The sequence below is a fragment of the Sceloporus occidentalis genome, unplaced genomic scaffold (genome assembly GCF_023333645.1).
Source record: "Sceloporus occidentalis isolate IW3139 unplaced genomic scaffold, rSceOcc1.0.p SCAF_7, whole genome shotgun sequence".
NCBI classification, from domain to species: domain Eukaryota; kingdom Metazoa; phylum Chordata; class Lepidosauria; order Squamata; family Phrynosomatidae; genus Sceloporus; species Sceloporus occidentalis.
The window spans coordinates 47,373,179-47,396,266 of record NW_028316987.1 but is presented as its reverse complement, the minus strand read 5'-3'; the positions used below and the strand labels follow the sequence as shown (position 1 = coordinate 47,396,266).

The following is a 23,088-nucleotide window of genomic DNA, read 5'->3' as shown; positions in this document are numbered from 1 at the left end:
TTTCATGCTGAGAGAGTGTGACTGGCTAAGGTCACCCAGTGGTTGAGCAGGGATTTGAACCCTGGTCTCCACAGTTGTAGTACAATGCTCAAACCACTATACCACTCTGGCTCCTATTATGTTTGTTATTTCCAACTTATAGCAACCCTAAGGGGAAACTATCATGGGGTTTCGAAGGCTTTCATTGCGTGCATAGATTTTTGTGGGTTTTTCGGGCTATGTGGCCATATTCTAGAAGAGTTTATTCCTGACATTTTGCCAGCAGCTGTGGCTGGCATCTTCAGAGAATGAAGATGCCAGCCAGATACGTCAGGACTAAACTTTTCTAGAACATGGCCACATAGCCTGAAAAACCCACAAAAATCTATCATCGGGTTTTCTTGGCATGATTTGTTCAAAGGTGGTGAGCCATTGCCTTCTTCTGTGCCTAAAGGGTAGGAACTCAAAATCCTAATGGACTCAAGAATCTTTACACAGACACTTAACTCATTATAAAAAAAAACCCTCCATCTGCAACCACAACTCAAAAAGTGTATCTCCAAAAATCTTTATGAGATTCTATAATCCCATTTCATAGAATTTCTAGACAGGGTTAAGGATAGAGATCACATTAAACCATCAGTTCAGCAGCTGACCTGGCTTTCTAGTCTAGGTGACGGTTTTTATATTTAACATCCTAAGTGATCTGATTCCTACACAAAGTTGCCTTTTCTCTATTGTCCTGTTGCTATCAGGTACTTTCTTGACTACAGCAATCCTGTTTTAAGATACAGGAAGGAGAAACACATAGATGAACACTTCTAGAAAGTGATGTCAGTGGAATTTAATACATATAAACAATATTTTGTGCAGATTCAAAATAGAAATAGTGTTAATAGTATATTTGTTCAGTCTGCCCACATCATCTGTGGGCTTGCCATCCGTGGACTTGAGCTCATGCAGATGGCAAGCCTGGGGGGAAATGGTGTGTGCGCCCACACCGCAGGAGCATGTCGCCTTTAGAATCAATGGGACTTGAGGTCCCGCGTTTTTCACATATGTTTGGGGGGGTCTGGAATGGATCCCCCGCATATACAAAGGGACCATTGTATTAAAATGTCTCAGAATTAAAAACATTAATTTAAATAAATGCTTAATTTATAAAAAAAATTGATAAACTAATTTGTTAACACTTAACCAACACTGTGGAAAATGCTCATGCTTATAAACTATCAATATCAGCCCTCAAAACTACTGTGCTTTATAGATGTCATGCCCACTTATTTTAAGGAGTTTAACCTCATTGTGGGCCTTAATATATGTAAAAATAATCTGAAATATGAAAACAAACCTTTGTACAAACTACTACTACAGGAATGCCTAAGTTACATGTTAGTGTATCTGCACCCAGTGGTAAAATGACACTGTCATCTTTGTCTTCTTGTAATGAAGTATTTCTCCTCTGTGGAGAAGCTGGAAAGTCTTCTCCTGGTTCCGTGTACTCTTGGAAATCTCTTACAACTGAAATAAAGTCAGAGAAAAAGGTGGATGAGATCCCTTTCACTGGAAGTTATTTTGCTTCTGAAAGAGCTTATATTCACATTAACTACATTGCACATTATTTATCTTTGCTCAGCTATGTTTACCTTTGCTTAGCTGTGTTAACTATGTTTTTTTCTTAATCATACAAAGTATTTCAAACTGAGATACAATAAAAGGTAGACAGTAAGATTCAAGAAGCATTGTTCCTTCCAGAGAACAATCTATAGCCTCTTGAACAGATACACTACATATAAGAAAGTTCTTAAACAAATTTAATAAATAAAATAGGTATTAAAACTTTCAAAATAGATGAATGCAAGCCCAAAATCAAAGTTTTTAGTTTTTTTTAACCAAGAAAACAGCAATAACCAGTGGTGTCACTAGTGGGTGCGGTGAGTTCAAACCACACCAGGTAACATCCCAGACAGGGGTGTACACCCGAGATGGCAGTACACCTTGTATGGGGCTGGTGCAGCAGCTGGGTGAATGAGAAAGGGCATCACATCCCTTTCTCATTTGCCCAACAGCCACTCAAGACCCAAAATCTGGTGACACCAAGCATGAGGACACCACTGGCAGTTAACATTTGTTTCTCCCATTTCTTCCCTGAGTCAGGCAAGAAAAACAACATGACCTCACTAAAAGTAAAGACAGACTTTGATTATTCCTCCCATTCAGACATCTTGGAAACCAATTCACTTACTATCCAAGCCTGAATATAAAGAACTTAGAGCAATAGCAGATTGAGAAAAAAAAGGTATAAACCCATCACACCCTGAGAAAGGTTCAGCAGTAATAGTGGGAGGGTGAGATCCTTCCTCTCATTAACCCAGAATGTATCTTCATAGTAAATACCCAATAGACCATTGTCTGGGTTGGTAAGAGGAAGAATGCACACAACTTGGGATATAGGCAAACTCTCAATCTAAAGTATGAGGGAGGGCAATAACTACACACTAGTTCCTAACCACCTCCAGCATTACCCTTCTTCTAAAGATGACATTCACCAACCTGAATGTGTCAATCACAATGACAAATGAATGAAGAAGTAGTACTCTAGGTGGCTGCCTTATGATGATGATGATTTCTTTTCCACCTCTCCTGTCAGTAAACTGGACCAAACCATGTAAGGGCTTTAAAGGTAATAACCATCACTTTGTACTTTGCTCAGAAACTAATGGCGGCCAATGAAATGATTTTAAGGTTGGTGTGATGTGATCACTCCTAGATGTACCTGTAACCAATCTAGCTGCCATATTCAGAACCAGCTGGAGTTTCCGGACTTGGTAAAAAGGTAGCCCAATGTACAGCACACTGCAGATGTCGAACCTTGAGGTTACTAGCGCATGCACTACCATCTTTAGGTCCTTCAGTTCTAGGAAGGGGCACAGCTGCATATCAGCTGAAGCTGAGAATAGGCTGATGTCAAATGTCAATGATGGGGAAATTAGTGGAAAACACTGAAGTAGGTACTATTCTGGTGGAATGTGCCATCACATTAGCTGGGCAAAGCTTTCTTGCCTAGTTATATGCCAACAGGATGCATGCCTTAATCCACACGGCTATGGTGGAATGAGACACCTTGCAACCCAACTGAAACCAGATTGAAAGAGACAAACAGACAAATAAAGAATCACAATGCTGAAGTTCGACAAAAGTAAACCTTTAGCATTCTGCACACATCCACTGTCCCATAACTTATCTTGCCTAGTAAGTAAACTGGTCTCCATGATAACTGAGTGGGAAGATTCATGAAAGTCTGTCTTCTGCCATTGTGAGACTGCTCTTGCTGCCTGACTCTGGGTGATGATGGGAGAAACCCAAGTTGTGTGCATTCCTCCTCTCACCAACCCAGAAAATGAAAGGGGGGGGGGGAAGCATCCCTTTGCTCAACTCCTATTTCCTTCATTCTCAGATCAACTCCTGACAATTTTTTCTTAAGGGAATAAAGCATATTAAGCACTTAGGCTCTAATATGTGTATTTGTGAACTATGTGTATTTAGTCTTTAATCTATTTAAACCATCATGATTCCCATTCTTTTCAGTGGCATACAACCAAATATGTGCTTATACAATGCTTATACCAGCTATCATAATATAGAACAGGTGCAAGGTCCACTGAATTTTAGAGGAAAACATTTAAAAAAGAAAATCCTGTCCCAGTGTTACTTTTTACAATATTAATAAGCTGAGAACAGTGTCATATGAAAACTAGGAATCAAAATGGACAGAGACGTAGCCTGTAATAAACAAAAGGGTGAAATGTACTAACATGCTCTCTTACAGTCTTATTGCCCTTCTTATTTTCCACAGACTATTCTTACATATATCACTCTCTACAGAGTGTGTGAATCATGCAGCCCTCCCAATTCTGTTGGACTGCAAGTCCCAGCAGCCTTAGCCAGTACAGCCAATGGTAAAGAATGTTGAGAGCTGCAATCCAGCAACATTTAGAAGCCTTCAGGAGTTCTACCTTTGCTCTATATGAGAAATTTTTAACAATCCAAATGAAGGAACACAGGTTTCATATTATATGAAATTTAGAGTATCTTAATACTGATCTTCTAGAACAGCTTACAGTAAATGCCAGTGTGAGATTCTGCATTTACCACAATGTCAGAAGTGCATATTGTGAAACTGCAGAGAAGTATATGGAGAAACTCCCTGCATGCATGGGAATGTTACTATGCAAGTTCTGAGCTGCTGTATCAGGAATACATTTTAGTACTGTCGTCCCTCCACATTCATGGGGATTAAGGGCACAAGACCCTTGCAAATGTGGAAAAACTGCGAATAACTTCCCTCCTCCAAGGAAGCTAGTTAAAGGGACAGGTGGGCAGGGCAAGAGGGGCAGAAGAGTGTACATTGCTTCCCCCGCACTCCCATCCCTTTAATTGGCTCCTCGCCCCTTTCCAGGATGGAGAGCTGCTTGGGGATAACGCAGATCAAATATTTTTAGAGTACACAACTTAGAGGAAAAAACAAACATATTCCAGCACTTAATAAGATAAAAAGCATAACACAAACTTAATGAAGAAGATGTATGCTCAAGCAACCTAAACTCTACAAAACATAGCAATTTTATAATGGACTTAGAACTCTTGTCCAAGGGTAAATATTCAAGGGAGTGGGTCAACATATCTTAAATCATGTAATTCTCAAAAGAAATTGTAAATAGGAACTACATACCAGATGTTACAGCTATGATAACAAGAATCTGAACAGTCAACATAAAGGATTTATAAAATTTTCACAAAGCTTATGAGCATATACAAATGTAGTTAATCAGGTGACTATGACAAATATTTCCTTTCATAAAGGGGGGCTACCAATTAATTATAGGAAGCTCCTAAACTAGGGCCCATTACAAACGGGCCTTTTAGTACGGAGTCAGTCCGTACTAGGGTTAGGAAGGTGCAGTGCTTCCGCATCCCCCTAACCCTAGTACGGACTGAGTCCGTACAAAATGGCAGCGCCCCATCTACATGGGGGGCCGCCATGACAATGTCACGACCGTGCCGCCTCTATATGGGGCGGCGCGGATGTGACATCGTCGCTCCGTGCCAGGGCGCTTAGTGTGCCCTTTGCGTGGAACAGGAAGGAGCTCCGTTTCGGAGCTCCTTCCTGGTTTGTGTCGCTGGGCGCAACCTTCAAACAACTGCGCCCAGTGACGCAAAGGAGAAAGGGGCCAAGCGGCACCTTTCTCCTCCTCCCCACTGCCGCGGGGTGTCCTTGGGGCTTCAAGCCCCAAGGACACCCCTTTCCAGGCTGCGGGGAAGCGGCCTTTTGCCGCTTCCCCGCAGCCTGGAAAGCGGCGGATCGGGGCCTCAGCGGCTGCCGTTCTAACCGCTGAAGCCCCGATACCCCGGGGAAAGGGGCGGGTACAGGCCGCCACTTTTCAGCGGTCTGTAACGCACCTAAAATTCTAAATCTAAAAAAACTCTTTAGGAATGAGTACATTTACTGTATTTGAAGATGCATTTAGACAAAAGTCTCTGCAGATGTGTGCGTGCACACACATACACCTATCACATTTCTTCACTTTAAAAATACTCACTCTTTTGTTCCATTTCTTTCATTTCTTCAGGAGGAATTTTTAATTTGTCAATATGCTCCCTTACAACGCTTGCCCATTTTTGTAAAGAGTCTAAAGCAGTCCATGGTTTAGACATATCTACAACCAGCATAACCAAAGTGTCTTTTAATGAGATGGCTTCCATTGCAAATTTCAGGAGCCCTTTATGATAGAGATCCCCATCCAATATCCATACATTACATCTTGTCTGATCTAGAACAGAAGCAAAGAAATAAAGTTTAGGTATACAGGTTGAGTCACCAAATACCAAAATCCGCAATACTTCAAAGTCTAAAACTTTTTTCATGGGCGGCTGAGATAATTACAGCTTTGCTTTCTGATGGTTCAGTGTACACAAACTTTGTTTTGTGCACAAAACTATTTAAAATACTGTATATAATTACTTTCAGGCTATGTGTATAAGGTGTATATGAAACATAAATGAATTTTGTGTTTAGACTTGGGTCCCATCTCCAAGCTACCTCCTTATGTATATGTGTGCATCTGTATTCCAAAATCCTGAAAAATCTGAAACCAAAAACACTTCTGGTCCCAAACATTTTGGCGCAACCTGTACTGTAGTCCAACTTTATGGCTAGTATTTTTAAATTTTCATGAATATGATACAGTACCTGTATAAAAGTCAAATGTGCAACTGAATTTAAATTCCATGAATTCTGATCTACTCCTCGTCTAGTTTTTTAATGAAAGAAACAATAGAGGGCAGAATCCAAATAACACCACCCACCTGCAAAAGGCTTCTATCAGCCTAAAAGGAAAAGATATGGGGATTTTGTATTTTGCTTCATCCATAGTGGGTTTACACTGCTGATATTAGTTACTGAATAGTTGTTGCTCCCAAGGTGACCGGGTGAAAGGGGAGCAGTAACTGAGATGGGTTGTTTTGAATTTGCAGTAAAACTCTAGAACTAATATAAAGAAATATGCATGGGGGGTCGTTAAGGTTGTTGCCCAAGAGGAAAGTGGGCGGTAGACAAAAACAGTAGGGACTACTGTTTTAAATTGTGCTACTGTGACGTAGTATTTAACTGACAGTAAATGGGGTGAGCTCTTAATCATACCCTGTATCATTTCCTTTTCCTCCCCTTCCCTACTCCTTTCTCATGCTTTTCTGTTTTTCTTTGTAATCATACTTGAAATTAAATTAAAAAGGGGGGGGGGATGAGATGGGGAGATTGTTGAAAAAAGGAGGAAAAAACAGGCAGAGGTTCAGAAAATTAAACACAGAAAACAAGTACTTTAATATGAAAGCAAATGAAAATGTAATCAGCAGAGAATACCAAGACACTCAACAATGTAATGTTCTTACTCCTGTAGTTATCATAGCTGGTACTTACCATCTCTGTCTTCATCATGCACATTTAAATACAAGTATTCCATTCCTCTTCCTTTCTTGTATTCCTCAATTCCTTGAAGTTTTCCAATTAAACTAGTTTTACCTGCTCCATCTTCTCCTAGAAACATTTTAAAAGATAACCTAATTAATATCACAACATATTATTTTTTTTGGTTGAACTTGTGAAAATTGTTTTAAGTTAGAAACTGGCTAAGGACAGTTAGTGCCTGCCTGTGGCAGATAGTATAATATAGGCATAGCATGAGATATGTTTTGCGTTTTCATGTTGTTCCCAAATAATGGCAACTCTAAAATGACTTTATGATCGTGTTTTCCTGGCAAGATTTGTTCAGAGGGGGTTTACCATTGCCCTTCTCTCAGACTGACTGAGTGTGACTTGCCCAAGATCATCCAGTGGGTTTTCATGGCTGATCAGAGACTGGGCCTCCCAGAGTCCTAGTCCAATGCTCAAAAGAGTAATCACCCTGACTGTATAGTATGAAGAATACTCATGCTTTTAAAAAAAAAGTGAACCTAAAAGCAGTCCCCACTTGAAAACAAACTAAAACCCAAAACCTTTACCTAATTATTCACATGGCTCATCCAAAGCAATGTGCTGCCAGAGGTAAAGGACAACATACTATTGTATGTTGGCTGTTGTAGCACCTTTGAGACTAAATGAAAGAGCATAAACTTTCTTAGACCAAGTCTATTTCATCAGATGCAACTTTAGATGAAGTAGTCTATGAAAGCTTACGTTACAAACTTCTTTCACTCACTCTTATAGGGCTACAATATCTCTTTGCGTACCAATCCAGACTAACTTGGCTATGGTCTGAAATGCACTGCAGAAATAATCCATTTTGAGACCACTTCAATTGCCCTGGCTCAATGCTAGGGAATTCTGGGAATTGTAGTTTTGTGAGACATTTAGCCTTCTCTGTTAGAAAGCTCTGGTGCCATAATAAATTACAATTCCCAGGATTCCCTAGGACTGAGTCAGGGCAGTTAAAGCAGTCTCAAACTGGATCATTTCTGAGAAAGTTAAAAATAAATAAGAACACACATCCCAATAAGCAGCTTCCTGATTAAAAGTCTTCTTAAACAAAAATATATTTTATCAATCAGATAAATTCCACATTTCCATGTGAAAATCAACACTAAGGAAATTAAACACTCTAGATCAGTTTTAAATGTATTTTTCCTTTGTTCGTGCCTTATTCTTTTAGATTACAGTAAATGTTTTCTACATCTCTTTTTGCTTCATTAGGAAATGTTTCCCTCATATTTGCTATACAGAATGTATTGTCTCCCATATCCTCAGATTATGGTAATCTTTGGAGGATCATGCAATGCACAGAACTGAAGTAGAACCCTGCAAGACGTAATTGTTCAAAGAGCAGGCAAAAGGCAGACCTTCATATCTTTGGTAGTTAGAGATTTTGGGGCCCACAAGCCAGCATCTGAATGGTTTCACTTTGCTCATCGATCCACAAAAGAAAAAGGATTTAAAAAAATAATTGAAGAGATGTACCATATATAATTGTGTACAAGTCGACATCATGTATAAGTCGAGGGAAGGTTTCGGGGTTAAAATCATGGATTTTGATATGACCTGTGGATAAGTCGAGGGTAAAACCTAGGAGCTATAACAAAGAATGGAAAGGGGGAAACACCACATCAATCCCTCCTTCTTTTCTGGACCTCACTCGACCACTAACTCCACTTCCCAGGTGCTGGAGGAGAGGTTTTAACATTGGGTTGGGAAGACAAGGAAGTGGAGTTAAATGGGGTATTTCTCTGATGGGAAGAGAAGGCTTTCAGATCGGATTGGGAAGGGAGAGAAGAGGAGCTAAAAGGGGTGTTTCTTTGACGGGAAGAGAAGGCTTTCAGATTTGTCACAGAAAGGCTCAAGAAGAACTATACACTTAATGGTTTTTGTATTCCAAAATGAAGCTGATGAGCATCGATCTCAACCGCTGCTGAGAAATTTTGATTGACTACTTTTAACTAGCTATAGTAGCAGCTAAACAAGGTTTTTGACAAAAGCACCTATAACAAAGCAAATTAAGAATAAAGCAATCACTGAGAAGTACAAAATGCTGTAACATCACATCAGGCTATCTTACGCAAGATATTCCTGCAGAAAGGTGAAACTAAAATGTGATCTTTAGCTACCTATAGTGACCCCCTCCCAATTCTTCTCTGTGACAAACTGCGGCTATATATGCAATTGGGAAACATGAGGCCAGCACTGTTTTGCCGGCATGAATTTTATTTTTTTTATTGAATTGTTTTAACCAATTTTGTATAGTTGCATTGTTGTACTGTTGTATATTTGCTGTACACCGCCCTGATTCTAAGAAGGGCGGTATATAAAGAAAATTTTTATTTTATTATTATTATATAATACCTCACCCTCTTCCAAATTTTGAAAGATTGTGAAGATCAGAAAAATCAATAGGGGACAACAAATTGGGTTTCTTCATATATATTTTTAATGCTAGGTTTTCACTGCTAATTGCAGCACCGCAGCAGAATTTAGAAAACAAAATTTGACAAAAAGAAAAAGAGTAGCAGAATTTGATGCCTTGGTAGAGGAAATGAAAAACTCTGGGGCTTTATAGATGGCCCCTAAGGAGTGGCAGGATGCCACCCTTTTCCCTTTCGGATCGGGGACACGGCAATCACATGCCACGCCCCCAACCAAGCAGGTCCACAGTACAAAAAGACTCCGCAAAAAGTGTCTCCTTTTTGCACCACAGGAAGGGGGACATGGCCACTGGCACAACGGCTTTTTGGCATTCAACTGGTGCAGCACATGTTCAGGCTGTGCCAAGGGAGCGCCGTGACACCTCCCACAATGCGGTGGGGCGCATGGCATCAGCTGAAATGGGGGCAGAGTCGGGGTCATTACGGCGCCACTCTGCCCCAGTGCTGGCATTTATTGCAGATCTGTTCAGGGTCTTTGATGGATTCAGATTTCTAAAAGTCACTGATGTGGGTAAAAAATCTAAACAGTAGTTCTGAAGTGTGATCAATATATTTTAGTCATTTCTTGCGTTATCTCCCTTTTTAATTACCCTAAGATGCTCTCCTACATGTAGTGCTACCCAGTACAGCACTACCTCAATACAGAAACCCACCAGTACTTCTGGGGTGAGGGGAGGAATATACAAGAAAGATATATACTGTGTCCAGTTCTAGGCACCACAATTCAAAAAGGATGTGGAGAAACTGGAATGTGTCCAAAGAAGGGTGACTAAAACGGTGAAAGGTCTGGAAACCATGTCCTATGAGGAATGCCTTAGGGAGCTGGGGATGTTTAGCCTAGAGAAAAGAAGGTTAAGATGTGATATGATAGCCCTGTTTAAATATTTGAAGGGGTGTCACATTGAGGAGGGAACAAGCTTGTTTTCTGCAGCTCCAGAGAACAGGACCTTGAACAATGAATCCAAGCTCCAGGAAAAGAGATTCCACCTCAATATTAGGAGGAACTTCCTGACAGTAAGGGCTGTTCAACAGTGGAACAAACTCCCTCAGAGAGTGGTGGAATCTCCTTCCTTAGAGGTCTTCAAACAGAGGCTGGATGGCCACCTGTCGGGGATGCTTTGATTTAGATTTCATGCATGGCAAGGGGTTGGACTGGCTGGCCCTTGTGGTCTCTTCCAACTCTATGATTCTATATGTGCAAATACATGTGTACACATACAGCTTTTCTGGGTCTCAGCCAGTTGCTGGGATCACACGTTATATACATGAAATGCTATGAGCCTCTGAAGCAACATCTTTTCCTTGAAGTCTCAGCCAAATATAGGGCATTTCTAGAGAACCTGTTTCTGTCTGCAAGTGACCTGAGACTGAGCAAGAGGTTTCCCTTCCAACAGGACAATGATGTTAGCACAGCCAAAGTAACCCTGGAATGGTTTAAAAAGAAGAACCTGAATGTCTCTCCAGGAAGAGCTCAGAGCTCAGTCTAATTGGCAATCAGTGGCAAGTCCTGAAAGTTGCTATTCATCAACAGTCCACATTCATCTGACACAACTGGAGGGGTTTGAACAGAAAGAATGGGCAAAACCAGCAGTATTTTGATGCACAAAGCTAAAAAGTATCAATTTAGGGAGGTGAATACATAAGCAATCAAAAACAGAGTTACTTTCTGGTTACTTAACTTTTATGCCACAATAAGAATATTTCATACCTTCACAGTCTTGAGCATGCTGTGCAAATCACATGAAAGAAATGCCAAATAAATCTATTTCAAGCCCAGGTTGTGAAACAACAAAATATGGAAAAGTCAGATGTGTATGTGTAAATACTTCTGCGAGTGCTAAACAATGAAAATTCTTAATTTTAGACCTGCACCATTTTGGCCCATTTTCCATCTCCTGCCTTGTCTTGACCGTGGAAGAACTGATTATCATTATGCCTGAGCCAGAAATATCAAACATGCATGCTAAGATGCCAAACAAAGTGCCTCTATAAGCACTGAACAAGTATTTGTAAATAAAGCTGTTAGATTAATACCTAGGCAGGCTAACTCTCTACTAAATACTTTCTCAATCCTGATTGTATCTTCAGCAGAATTTTTTAAAAACATTTTGGAGAGCCTATTCAGTTTTATCTAAAAGCAGATATTTGGTTTTCTTAACAATGAATATAAATATAACAAAAATATAACTCAAGATAAAAGAACAGATTAAAAACAGGGACAACAACAATAAATGCTTTGAGATGGATTCTGTTCTTAACTTTCACCTATGTTAAAATAGCCCTTAAAATAAACTGGCTCAACATAAGATTTTATTTAGGCAAATCTATACACATACAGTAATATTCGAAAGCATATCCATGTTAAGTCTGTATTAGCATAACAAGATTTTAAAAAAGCCCCTGCAGCATCTTTGAGACTAAGGCTGCATCCGCGCTACAGATTTAATCTGGTTTGATACCATGGCTCAATGCTATGGAATTCTGGGAATTGTAGCTTGCTGTGGCACCACAACAAACAACAATTCTCAGAATTCCACAGCACTGAGCCATGGCAGGTTAAGTGGTGTGAAACCAGATTATTTCTGCAATGCAGATGCTGCCTTCGGACTTTATCACATGGGAGGTTTACCATGAGTAAAATGTCAAGAAATAATCCGAAATCATGAAAGAAGCGTGATCGGGGTTCACACCTCCGTGCGCTTCTCCGTCAGTAAATCATCATGGAGCTGCAATTTGGCAATAATGGGAGATCCCGTTATTATCAAATGACAGCTCCGAGGATGCTTTACTCACAGGAGAAGTGAGCCCTGATGCCTCCATGACAATTTACTGATGGGAGAAGCATGCGGGGCTGTGAACCCCAATCATGCTTCGTTCATGATTTCTGACGATTTCATGGCGATTTACTCACGGTAAGCATCCCATGTGATAAAATCCTTAGCCTCAAAGATGCTGCAGGGGTCTTGATGAGATGTGGAATATTTTTAACTATTTCAATGTCTTCATCATCTACATCAAAGTAATGTGAATAATTGGTGGCCATTATCTTTATCTTGATGATAAACTGTAAATCTGCCTTGGCATTTTCTTCTTTCACTTTCTCTATTCCAAGTCTTTGCTATTTTCTATTAGCAGTATCGTGTCACCTGCATATTTTAAACTGATGTTTCATCCTCCAATTTTCACACCTTCTTCTGCCAAGTCTAATCTTGCTTTATGTATAATACGTTCAGTGTACAAGTTTAACAGATCATCCACATATCCTAAATTGTTGATATTACTTCCTCAATCTTCACTCCTCCTTCCATCTGCTCTGCATATGTTATTTTATGTATATATGCTGAACCAATAAAGGTGATAAAATGCAGCCTTGCCTTAACTGCTTTGCCAAATGGAAACCATTCTGTTCTTCCTTATTCTGTCCTGAGGGTAGCCTCTTATCCTCAGCATAGGTTACTCAGGACAATCAAATACAGTGGCACACCTGCTTTCTTTAAGAGCAATCCATAGTTTGTCATAATTAATAATAATTTGCTAAGATCTATAAAGCACAGGCTGATTTTCATCTGAAATTCTTTGGTGCACTTCATTATTCAACATATTTTTGCAATATGATTCCTAATGCCTCTTCCTTTCCCAAAGCCAACTTAAAGTATCTGGAATTTCTCACTCCATACATAGTAGAATGTAGAATTTTGAGCATCAGCTTGCTTACATGGAAGGATAATCTAATAATGGTCATGTGTCTGCTGCAATCCCTGGTGTCCCCTTTCTTGGCGATTAGGATGTATATTGCATGTTTCCAACTTATGGGTCATTGTTTTGTTTTCCATATTCCACATTTTAGTTCTAACTAAATAAGATTCTGTCTCTACAGAATGAAACAGCTCTGTTGGTACACCATCTAGTCCTGGTGATTTATTTCTCCCAAGTGCTCCGAATGCAGCTTCCACTTCTCTTTCTAAAATTGGAAGTTTGTCTTCATGTCTTCACTTTGAATGGCTACAAGTTGGTCCTCTTTATTCATGGATTCAACCATCCATTGCTTGAAAATATTTTAAAAATACATAAATTCTCAAAAGCAAACCTTGATTTTGCCATTTTATATAAGGGACACCATTTTACTATCCAATTATATTTAATGGGATTTGAACATCCATGGATTTTGGTATACATGGTGGGTCCTGGAATTAAATCCTAGCGGATACCAAAGGTCAACTGTACATAACTTTGAAGTAGATGATGAAGGCATTGAAATAGTTAAAAATATTCCACATCTTGGCTCATTCATTAATCAGAATGGAGACTGCAGTCATGTAATCAGAAGAAGACTAGGACTTGGAAGAGCAGCTTTGAAGAAACTAGACAAGATTCCAGAGTGAAAAGCTGTATCATTTAATGTTAAAATTAGGATGTTTCTCGTTTCTATGTATTGTTGTGAAACCTGGACATTGAGGAAAATAGATAGGAAGAGAATCAACTAATTTGAAATGTAGTGCTGAAGAAGAGTTGTGTGGAGACTGTGGATTGCTAAAAAGACAAATGAATGGGTTCTACAGCAAATCAGGCCTGAACTTTCCCTAGAAACCAAGATGATTAAACTGAGACTGTGAAACTTTGGGCCTACAGTTGGCCCTCCGTATTGGCATGGGTTCTGTCCCAGACACCGCCAGAGATACTAAAAAGTGCAGGACCTTGCCCATTATTGCCAATGCATTTGCAAAGTCAGTGTGACCGTGTTGGTGTGGCTACATGCATGCGCTGCCATTGACAATAATGGATTGGGGTCATCTGTGGAGGTTCCAATCCCCAAATGGCTAGCCTGCCAATACCATGTGCTGACTGTATCAGGAGAACTCATGACTCACTAGAAGAAACAACAATGCTTGGAAACATGGAAGGCGGGAGGAAAAGAGGAAGATCGCATTCCGGATGGATAGACTGAATCAAGGAAGCCATCGCCCTGAGTTTACAAGATCTCAGCAGGGATGTTGATGATAGTGTGATTTAGAGGTCTCTCATTCATAGGATCGCCATAAGTCAAAGTTGACCCGATTACAGTTAAATATAAACATTCTGCTTCAGTACTGTACTGTGACCTGAATAACTATAAGCAGTTTTTTGAAATTTCAGTTACTTGTCATGTAACTTAAAAAAAAAACACAAACACAAACAGAAACCAGCATGGTCAAAAATGTCAAAAAAATCTACTGCTGCCAGGAATACATTTGCACTGGAACAAAAAAAATAAGGTCATCTGTTGTTTTTCAGTGACCCATTATGCAGTGAAGCAAAAACAATGTGCTCTGGTTGTCAGTTGGCTAAGGTAGACATTGGAATTGTCACTGGAGTCAAGAAACAAAAGTAGTCCATATGAAACCCTATCCTCAACATAAATATAATGCTAGCCCTAACATTAACTATGAATACACTGACATTCCTATTGGGGACAACAGATACCCCACCACACACTCAATGCACATCCCTCTGGTCACCAGCCTATTCAGAATTTGTCCCAACATTTTCAATGAGGCTGGCTATCAAGGGAAACTACAAGACTGCATTCCACTTACTAATCCCCACTGTGGCATGCCCTGCTGATATGTGAGCAAAAATCTGAGTAACTAACACTAGCACACAAAAGATATCCAAAACATTGTGTCTGTACCTAATGCTTCTGCAAAGCTAACAAAATGTACAGGGAAAAGGAAATAGCCCTGACTTTTTAAATATTTGACTTATTTAAGAATAAAACTACCATGTCAACATAAACAGCATCAGAAAGCAGATTGGTAAAGTACAATTGAAATGTATTATGTTCCACATTCACCAGAGGACATTCCTGAAGAATGAAATAATTTATGTAAAATCTGCAGACAATATATTAAATATAATATATTAATAATATACTAAATATGACAAAGAAAAAAAAGCTATACAGGAAACTCCTGTTACTTTTAATATGAAAATGAAAATAAAATTGCTTCTCCAACCCTTAACTGGATGCATAGCTTCCTTACTTGAAACACATTAAAAACAAGGAAGTGAACAGAGCAGCAGAAATATGAACCAGTATGAAAATGTTTACTCAAAAGATTTAAATTAAATGGGATATCCTTTTCTAAACAGCAATAGCAAATATATTTCTATACCACTCATCTGTGAACTAGCATTCTCTACATAGTTTACAGTGTGTAAGCCAATTGCCCCCAACAAGTTGGGTACAAGTTTTACCTACCTAAGAAAGGATGGAAGACTGAGTGGATCCTGAAGCCCTGCAGGGTCGAACTCACAACCTTGTGGCTGTGAGTGGCTGCAGTACTGCCATTTAACCACTGCATCACCAGGGCTCCTACCTGAAGATGGTAGCCTTGTATCATTTGGGGATCGTAACACACAGTCAGTCATTCTCACAGCAGCTTGATGTCTTGTTATTTTAAAATAACTCATTATGACTTCAACCCAGTTTTTTGTACATTCATTGATAAAGCATAGAAACAACCTAAAATTAATAACTAATAATTAAGAACTCAATATTTTCCCCTAGCCACTCTTCCCATTTGCTAACACTGCTAAGCTTGTTTCTGTATGTGCCTTCAAGTCACCTGTCAACCTATGGTGAGCCCATGAATTTCATAGGCTTCTCTTAGGAAAGGAATACTCAGAGGTAGTTTGCCAGTTCCTTCCTCTGAAATACAGCCACCTGATATTCACTGGTTTCCCATCCAAGTACTAAACAGTGCTGATCCTGCTTAGCTTCCAAGATCAGAGAAGATCTGGTGCTTTTAGTTTATTTAAATAAAATAATAAATAATAAAACTTTTATTTATATCCCGCTTTTCTGTGACAAGACAATCAATTTAGGTGGCTACTACTAAGCCTACCATCTTAAAATAATATGTCTCTAGCTGCTTCCTAACAAAGTGTAATATTTCTACATCCCACATTTCTATTTTAGAAAAACTGTGACAAGCCAATGCCAACTATATAGTCATGCTCTATTTCATGCAATTTTACTCAGTGACATTCTATGATATAATACACAAACACCCACTCATACTGAACAATTATTTGGACTACTTCTCTAAAGGTAAGAAAACATGTAATATACAAGTGTCTGTCCTGGGAAGAGTCCTAATACAGTCCATTAGTAGAAACACCAATGCCTGTAATGCGTAAGAAAGGTAACTGACTTTTTTGTTCTATACTACAAGGAGATGCTGAAAAGTTCTTGGCCCAAATAAGAAGGGAATGATCTAGAGCCATGAAACTTACATGCTATTCCACACATTCACCCCAAAATTCAACACACTTGGGGCCCGTTCATACTAGAGTTTAAAGCAAATTGCTGACTGGGGTATATGTCCATCGTTCCCACTTGAAACAGGTTCTGATCCTACTGTGTTCTGTTTCAACCAAAACGAAATGAGGCAAACGTAAAAGGACCATTCTTTCCTGACACTAGTTTTTGGGCAGTTCTTTTGAAAAGACCCGAATCCGAACAATGTTCAACAGGTAGGAACAACAGGCCAGAATCGCATTGGGGGAGTTGCACCGGCTCTTGCCTGTTTCTCTCAACTAGCCCTGGTGCCGTTCTTGGGGGTGCAGCCGCAGGGCACCATCTTGGATGGCTCCTCTCCTACGGTGCTCCCTTTGGGCTCAGCCAAGGCTGGCAGGCAGGGCAGTCCTTCTTCCATTCCTTCCTCCCCTCAGCCTCACCACAGTTCTTGGAACGCGGCTTCACCTTCTTTCCCAGCTCGGCCATGGAAACCCACTGGGTGCCCCTGGGCAAGTCACACCCTCTCAGCTGGAGGGGACGAGGAGGAGGTGGAGGACCCTCTCCTCTTCCTCTCTCCGTGGCTGCTGTTCTTCCTGCCCCTCAAGTGTGAACAACAAAGGGGAGTAAAAGGCCCTGTAGAGATACAATCATAAAATAACCCGGTTTCCACACCGGGTTATTTTGTAGTGAGAATGAGCCCTTGGTACATCATGCCTCAAGTTTCTTTAACCCTTCCCAAAAAATCCTGATGTCTGGTCCCTGAAATACTGCTCTGCTGCTGCTATCACTTCTGAATCAATGAAAAATTTCCTTCCTTTCAATCTCCTTTTAAGGTTTGGAAACATGAAATAGACAGATGGAGCAAGATCTGGTGAATGGTCTCTGCACTCAATCCCAATTTTGCAAAATATTTTGATTTCATGTTGGGTCAGCATTCAAACATTTTGGCACTCACTTGGCTGACAGTTTCAACTGCTCATAAATTATAAACCCAATGCATTCCCAGGATATTTCTAGCATATCAGCAATTTTAAACTGAGATTTGCAGAGCTGCCAAAGTCAGGTCATGAACATGCTCAACAATTTCAGGAGTGGACATTGTTGAATGCCTCCTACACCTTGCTGCATCTTTGGTCTCAAAATCTCCAAGCTGAAAGTTGGCACACCACAGCTGAGTACTATGGGCACTTGTCGCTAAATATTTGTATCATACTCTCATAGATTTTCTTTGGAGTTTTCTTCCGCTGGAAAAGACAGCCCTGAATTCAGAAATGAAAACTCCAGTTTTCATTTACATGGTTCTATCGATGATCTGAAAAAATTCAAAAACTAGAGCTACGATCCTGCAAACTGGCAGCTTACAATACAAAAGAAATCTTTCAAGCTACAGTGACAAAAGTATGCACAGATTTTGGGAAGTGGGTTGGGCCAAGAACAGTTCAGCACCCCCCCCCCATACATCAGCACCCATCCGTACTAAAACATTTAGCAACACCAATTATTATTAGGCCACAGAGTTTCTTAGTTGATCATGCTATACTAGCCTGAGGCGAATGAATTCAAACAAGAACTTTCTGAGACTTTCCAAATTGAGGCAAACAGCTAGCAAAACAGTTGCCCTAGGCTCATTGGCATGCAGATCAAAGATAACTAGATAAATAGACTAAACACCAAAATCTAAGATTTTAAAGGCAAGTAAGGTCAAAATGTAATAGAGCCATTAAAAAAAAAGATTTAGCTGTAACCTTTTCTAGGCAAAAAGAGTACATTGCCATGCCATTGCTTAGGGCTTAATTTTCAAAATTGCTGCTGGGGAGTTCACACTAGGAATGTTCTCTCCAATTCTGATCCCCCCAGAATACACAGGAAGTGGCCAAGATAAACTGATTTAAAGTTTCCAACTGATATTTCTTCCTATATTTTCTCAACACTGACTACTAAAGCATATTAATTTACAGCTAAACACACTCCCTTTGAAGTTTCATTCTAACAACCAGGCCTTGCGATTCCTTTGTCACAGTCTGTATATTTTACATGTTTTCCTTTTTAAAAAAACCTTTAGAAGAAACGCATTTTTACAATTCCTATATAATGTCTGTCCGGTACCTAGGTTAAAGTATCAAGATATAGAGTCCTGCACAATGGACAAAATTTCCGCCTTCTCTCCAACCCCATGTTCTCTTTAACTTTGCCTTGGCTCAATCCCAATATCATAAAACAAAGTAGCTCAAACAAAATCTTTATTATTATTATTAAAACAAAACCCTATGCCCAGAACCAATAGGTAAATCTGCTTACTAGATAAACCAGAACCATTTATTTTTTTATCAAGTGAAAATTAAATAGCTATGTTTGGTAAGAAGTTTGGTAAGTACTCACATTAAAGAAATACTCAGATTGGTTCTTCATTTACAGAAACGACTTTTAACTCAATATGTCTGGCAGAAGACTTTAGAATCTAACTGCAGGGCTGAAAGGCTAATACACAAATGATTTAATATAATTAAACAGAAAACCAATTTATGCTTTAGTAGAGGTTTTTTTTAAAAGGCTGGTTTATACACCCTGGAAGAGTCCAGACTACAATCATACGTACATCTAACTACAAAACATATTAGCTCAATTCCACTTTAAGTCTAGGTCTGATGGGTCATAGTTTATTGGTGCAAGAATAATCTGTATGTTCACATATTCCATTTTGAACCTCCCCCTTGGTTTTGCATGTTGATTAATATGGAAGGAATAAACTTTTCTAGACAGTCATTTTGCAATGAAGAAGCTTCTATATGGTGATTCAATAATGTGGTCTATATTCCCCTTCTTTTTTATTATTTTAAATGCTTTAAATCTGGTAAGATTCAATTATTACTTTTAATATAATATATTTGTTTTCATTCAATGGATAAATTGTTAGCTGTATTATATTTTAATTAATCCTGTATGCCATCCTGGTACTAGGGGAAAGGGATATTATTAAATAAAATACATTTTTAAAAGATGTACTGTTTGTCTTTGACAGAATTATGAGTTTGCTTTCCAATTTGTCCAGGGTTTCCTTCTAATACACTACTTGCTTCAGATCTCCTTCCAAAACTTGTTTATATTTTCTTGCCCCTGCATGTTCTATTTGCATAAAAGAGTAAATGAAATGCTTTAATATCGTCATCTGAAGCAGAAGACTAAACTGTTTGTTTACAAGTGTTTCATATTTTAAAACAATTTCCTGACAGACAGGAGGCCAAGTTAAGTGTGTTTGGTTATATTCACATGTAGTCAATTTCACACTAAAAGGTGAAAAGCCAATGTAATTCTTTTGGGTGTAACTAGGCCAGAAGCTATTTGAAACAGTCAATGGAAGTATTACCCATGGCTGAGTCTATTCATAAGTATACCATCACCATTGCACGAAATAGCCTTGCTGGAACACTTAATCTGATCATATATTGCCAAAAACCTGGTCAGGGAAGCACATTTGCTGTATTAACTTATCTAATGAAGGGGAAAAAAGCAGAACCTGAGTAAGGATCATAATTCAGTACAAGATGCAAAATGTACCAGGTGGTTATGAGACACTGTACCAGCGCATACTAGCGGATCCAGATGCACCCAAACACCCCCAAAACTCAGCTCCTCTTGAATAAGAGGATCAGCTGCACTGTCAAGTAACAAGAAAAGAGAAAGGGAAAGCCAAGGAGGAGCTAACCATATCTGATGGGTGGAGACATCATGGCATAATTCAAGAAAGTGAGAGGCTGACTGCTGACACAACGTGACAGCAATGCTCACAGTCGGAGGTTACCCCACCCACCACAAGAATGGGCGAAGGGCCCCCCCACACCCTCGATCCCAGTACTTCAACAACAACAGAAGTATATTTCATGCAGGAATGACCATTTGCTTCTAAATATGTTGTTTCTTTTGTCCATGTTAACATTAAAAATGCATCTTTTTAAAAACCAGAAACAAAACTGTGAGCAGTATCCCTGTTTTGCAGTATTCTGGCAGCCCCTTCAGACTCCACGGTGGTCCCAGGCTGAAAACGAGCCCTCTCCCCCAGATCCACTGCAGATACCCATCCCTCTCCTAGCGCACCACTCAATGCACGGGGAGGCTGCTTCTGAAAGCCAGCTCAAAAGCCCTGTGAGACGGTACACAGCTGTTCCCAGCCAGAAACAATGCATGGGAAATTGATGTAAACACACCGGTACCTTTATATCCAGGAATCTAAGAGTCTGCAGGGGATGGGCAGAGAAATGGCGCAATCAACTAATCTCTGCAGTTCGGTCCCCCCCCCCAGCCACGAACCCATTGGGTGGCCTTATGCAAGTTGCACTCTCTCAGCCTCAGGGGAAGGCAATGGCAAACCTCATCTGAACAAACCTTGACAGGAAAACCTCACAAAAGGGTTGCCATAAGTCCTGTTTTGGCCATGCAAACCCATTGGGGGGGGGGGGTCTTGTGCAAGTCACACTCTCTCAGCCTCAGGGGTAGGCAATGGCAAGCCCCCTCTGAATGAATCTGGCCATGAAAACCCTGTGGTTGGAAACTGGAAGGCCCACAGCAACAACAACAGCAACCTCCCTCCCTTTCGCTGCACAACCTGCAAGGCCAGCGCAGCCCCTCACCAGGCTTTCCGCAGAAGAGGCCCATCCTTCTAATTAATAAGTCAGAAGCTGGGAGAAGAAGGGGAAGTAGACAGACAGACCAGAGATGAGGGGAAAGGGAAAGGAGGACCACTTACCCAGCAGCACCACATTCTTCCCCGAAGGCAGCTTCGACCGAGAGCGGGTGGAGACTTCGCTGAGGATGCAGGACCTGGAGGCAAGAGAGAGAGAGAGAGAGAGGAGGGAAGGAACAAGGAAGACGATGAGGAAGGAAAGGCAACTCTCTCTGGGGGAAAGAGGAAGCAGTGAGGGAAAGGTGATGGGGGAGATAAAGAGGGGCTTCAGAGATGCCCTTCTAGGCAAGGAGGTGGCTCTTGAGGGGAGCAGGGGGAACAGGCGTCCTCCTTTCTCCCAGGGCCTGTCCTCCATTTCCATCTCCTGCCCAGGAGGAATTCCAAAATGTCCTCCATTTCGACCAAGGTTAAGAAGCATGCAATTGCATGTATTTAACTCAATTGGGGGGGGGGGGTGTTTGGTCCAGGTGTCCTCCTTTTCCAGGACACGTCCTACATGTCCTCCTCCTGCCCAGGAAGAATCCCCAAACGTCCTCCATTTCGACCAAGGCTTAGAAGCCTGCATTTACATGGATATATATTTAAACTCTGTGTTTGTGTGTATATCCAGGCGTCCTCCTTTTCCAGGGCGCGTCCTCCATTCCAACCTCCTGCCTAGGAAGGATTCCCAAAAAAAACCCCAGTCCTCCATTTTGAGCATGGCTAAGAAAACGTGACATTTCTATTTGCAGGAGTGGCTGCTTTTGTTTGGGAACAACCCCCATACTTGCCCCCTTCCCTTGAGGCTCCTTGGTCCTCCTTTGGGGCTGCAGGGAGCAAGGGAGGGAGAGATGGAGAGATGGAGAACAGCCCTAGAGCCTCGGAGTGGAGAGAAGGGCAGAGAGAAGGGGGGGAATGCTGATGGTTACCAGAGGTTCTGCCCGTCATCCTCGTCGCCTCCTCCCGCCCGGGACTCCGCGCCGTTGTTGCCGCCGTTGCCATTGTTTGCGGCGTTGAAGGAGGAGGGAGAGGCCCCGTAACCAGAGCCCAGCCCCGGCGAGGAAGAAGAGGAACCGAAGGAGCCTCCGCCGGCTCGCCCTCCCAACACGGCCGCCATCTTCGCCCCACACTCAGCCTCCTCCTCCTCCTCCTCCCTCGCAGACAAGCGGAACAATGCCGCCTCCTTCCCTCCCTTTGAGGCGTCTGTGTGTGTGACAGAAGGAGAGAGCAATAGCAAATGAGGCGGCGGCGGGAAGGACCCGGATGTTGGGGCACGCGCGCCAAAGGGGGCGGGGCCTAGTGCGGGGAAAGAAGGCGCGAGGACAACAAGGCTCGCGCGCCGCTCCCGCCAAGGCTGTCAGGGTTGGCCCCGCCCACTCCGCTTGGCGCATGCGCACACGCTCGCTCGCGCCACCGACGGCGGCCGTTATTGTTGGCGCCTCAGCTCTGCCCCTTCCCCCTCCTCTCTCTCTCTCTCTCTCTCTCTCTCTCTCTGCCTTAAGCCCCGCCCATCACTCACTGACTGACTCTGTTTTTATTATCATTTTTGATGTGTGTCTGTTGTCTGTGACGAAAACAATGGAGCACACTTGACACACAAGTCCAAAACACACTGTGGAAATACTGTACAGTGGTACCCCGGGATACGAATGCGCCGCCTTACGAAATTTCCGGGTTACGAAAAAAATCCTATTAAAAAAACTGT

General features: G+C 41.1%; 1 protein-coding gene across 2 annotated transcripts in view; it reads right to left on the bottom strand.

Annotated features, from left to right (window-relative positions):
- Positions 1–22,618, bottom strand: part of DYNC1LI1 (dynein cytoplasmic 1 light intermediate chain 1) — a 32,341-nt gene extending 9,723 nt beyond the window's left edge. The window contains exons 1-5 of one of the 2 annotated variants that reach the window (XM_089532880.1): positions 22,313–22,618; positions 21,468–21,541; positions 6,956–7,072; positions 5,580–5,810; positions 1,331–1,500 (exon numbers count right to left, since the gene is read on the bottom strand). In XM_089532880.1, the coding sequence (XP_089389006.1) occupies positions 1,331–1,500; positions 5,580–5,810; positions 6,956–7,072; positions 21,468–21,541; positions 22,313–22,500 (780 nt within the window). In that variant the 5' untranslated portion in view covers positions 22,501–22,618. The remainder of the gene's footprint in view (positions 1–1,330; positions 1,501–5,579; positions 5,811–6,955; positions 7,073–21,467; positions 21,542–22,312) is intronic. The other variant, XM_089532879.1, reaches the window with a different exon arrangement.
- Between the last annotated feature and the right edge of the window lie 470 nt (positions 22,619–23,088).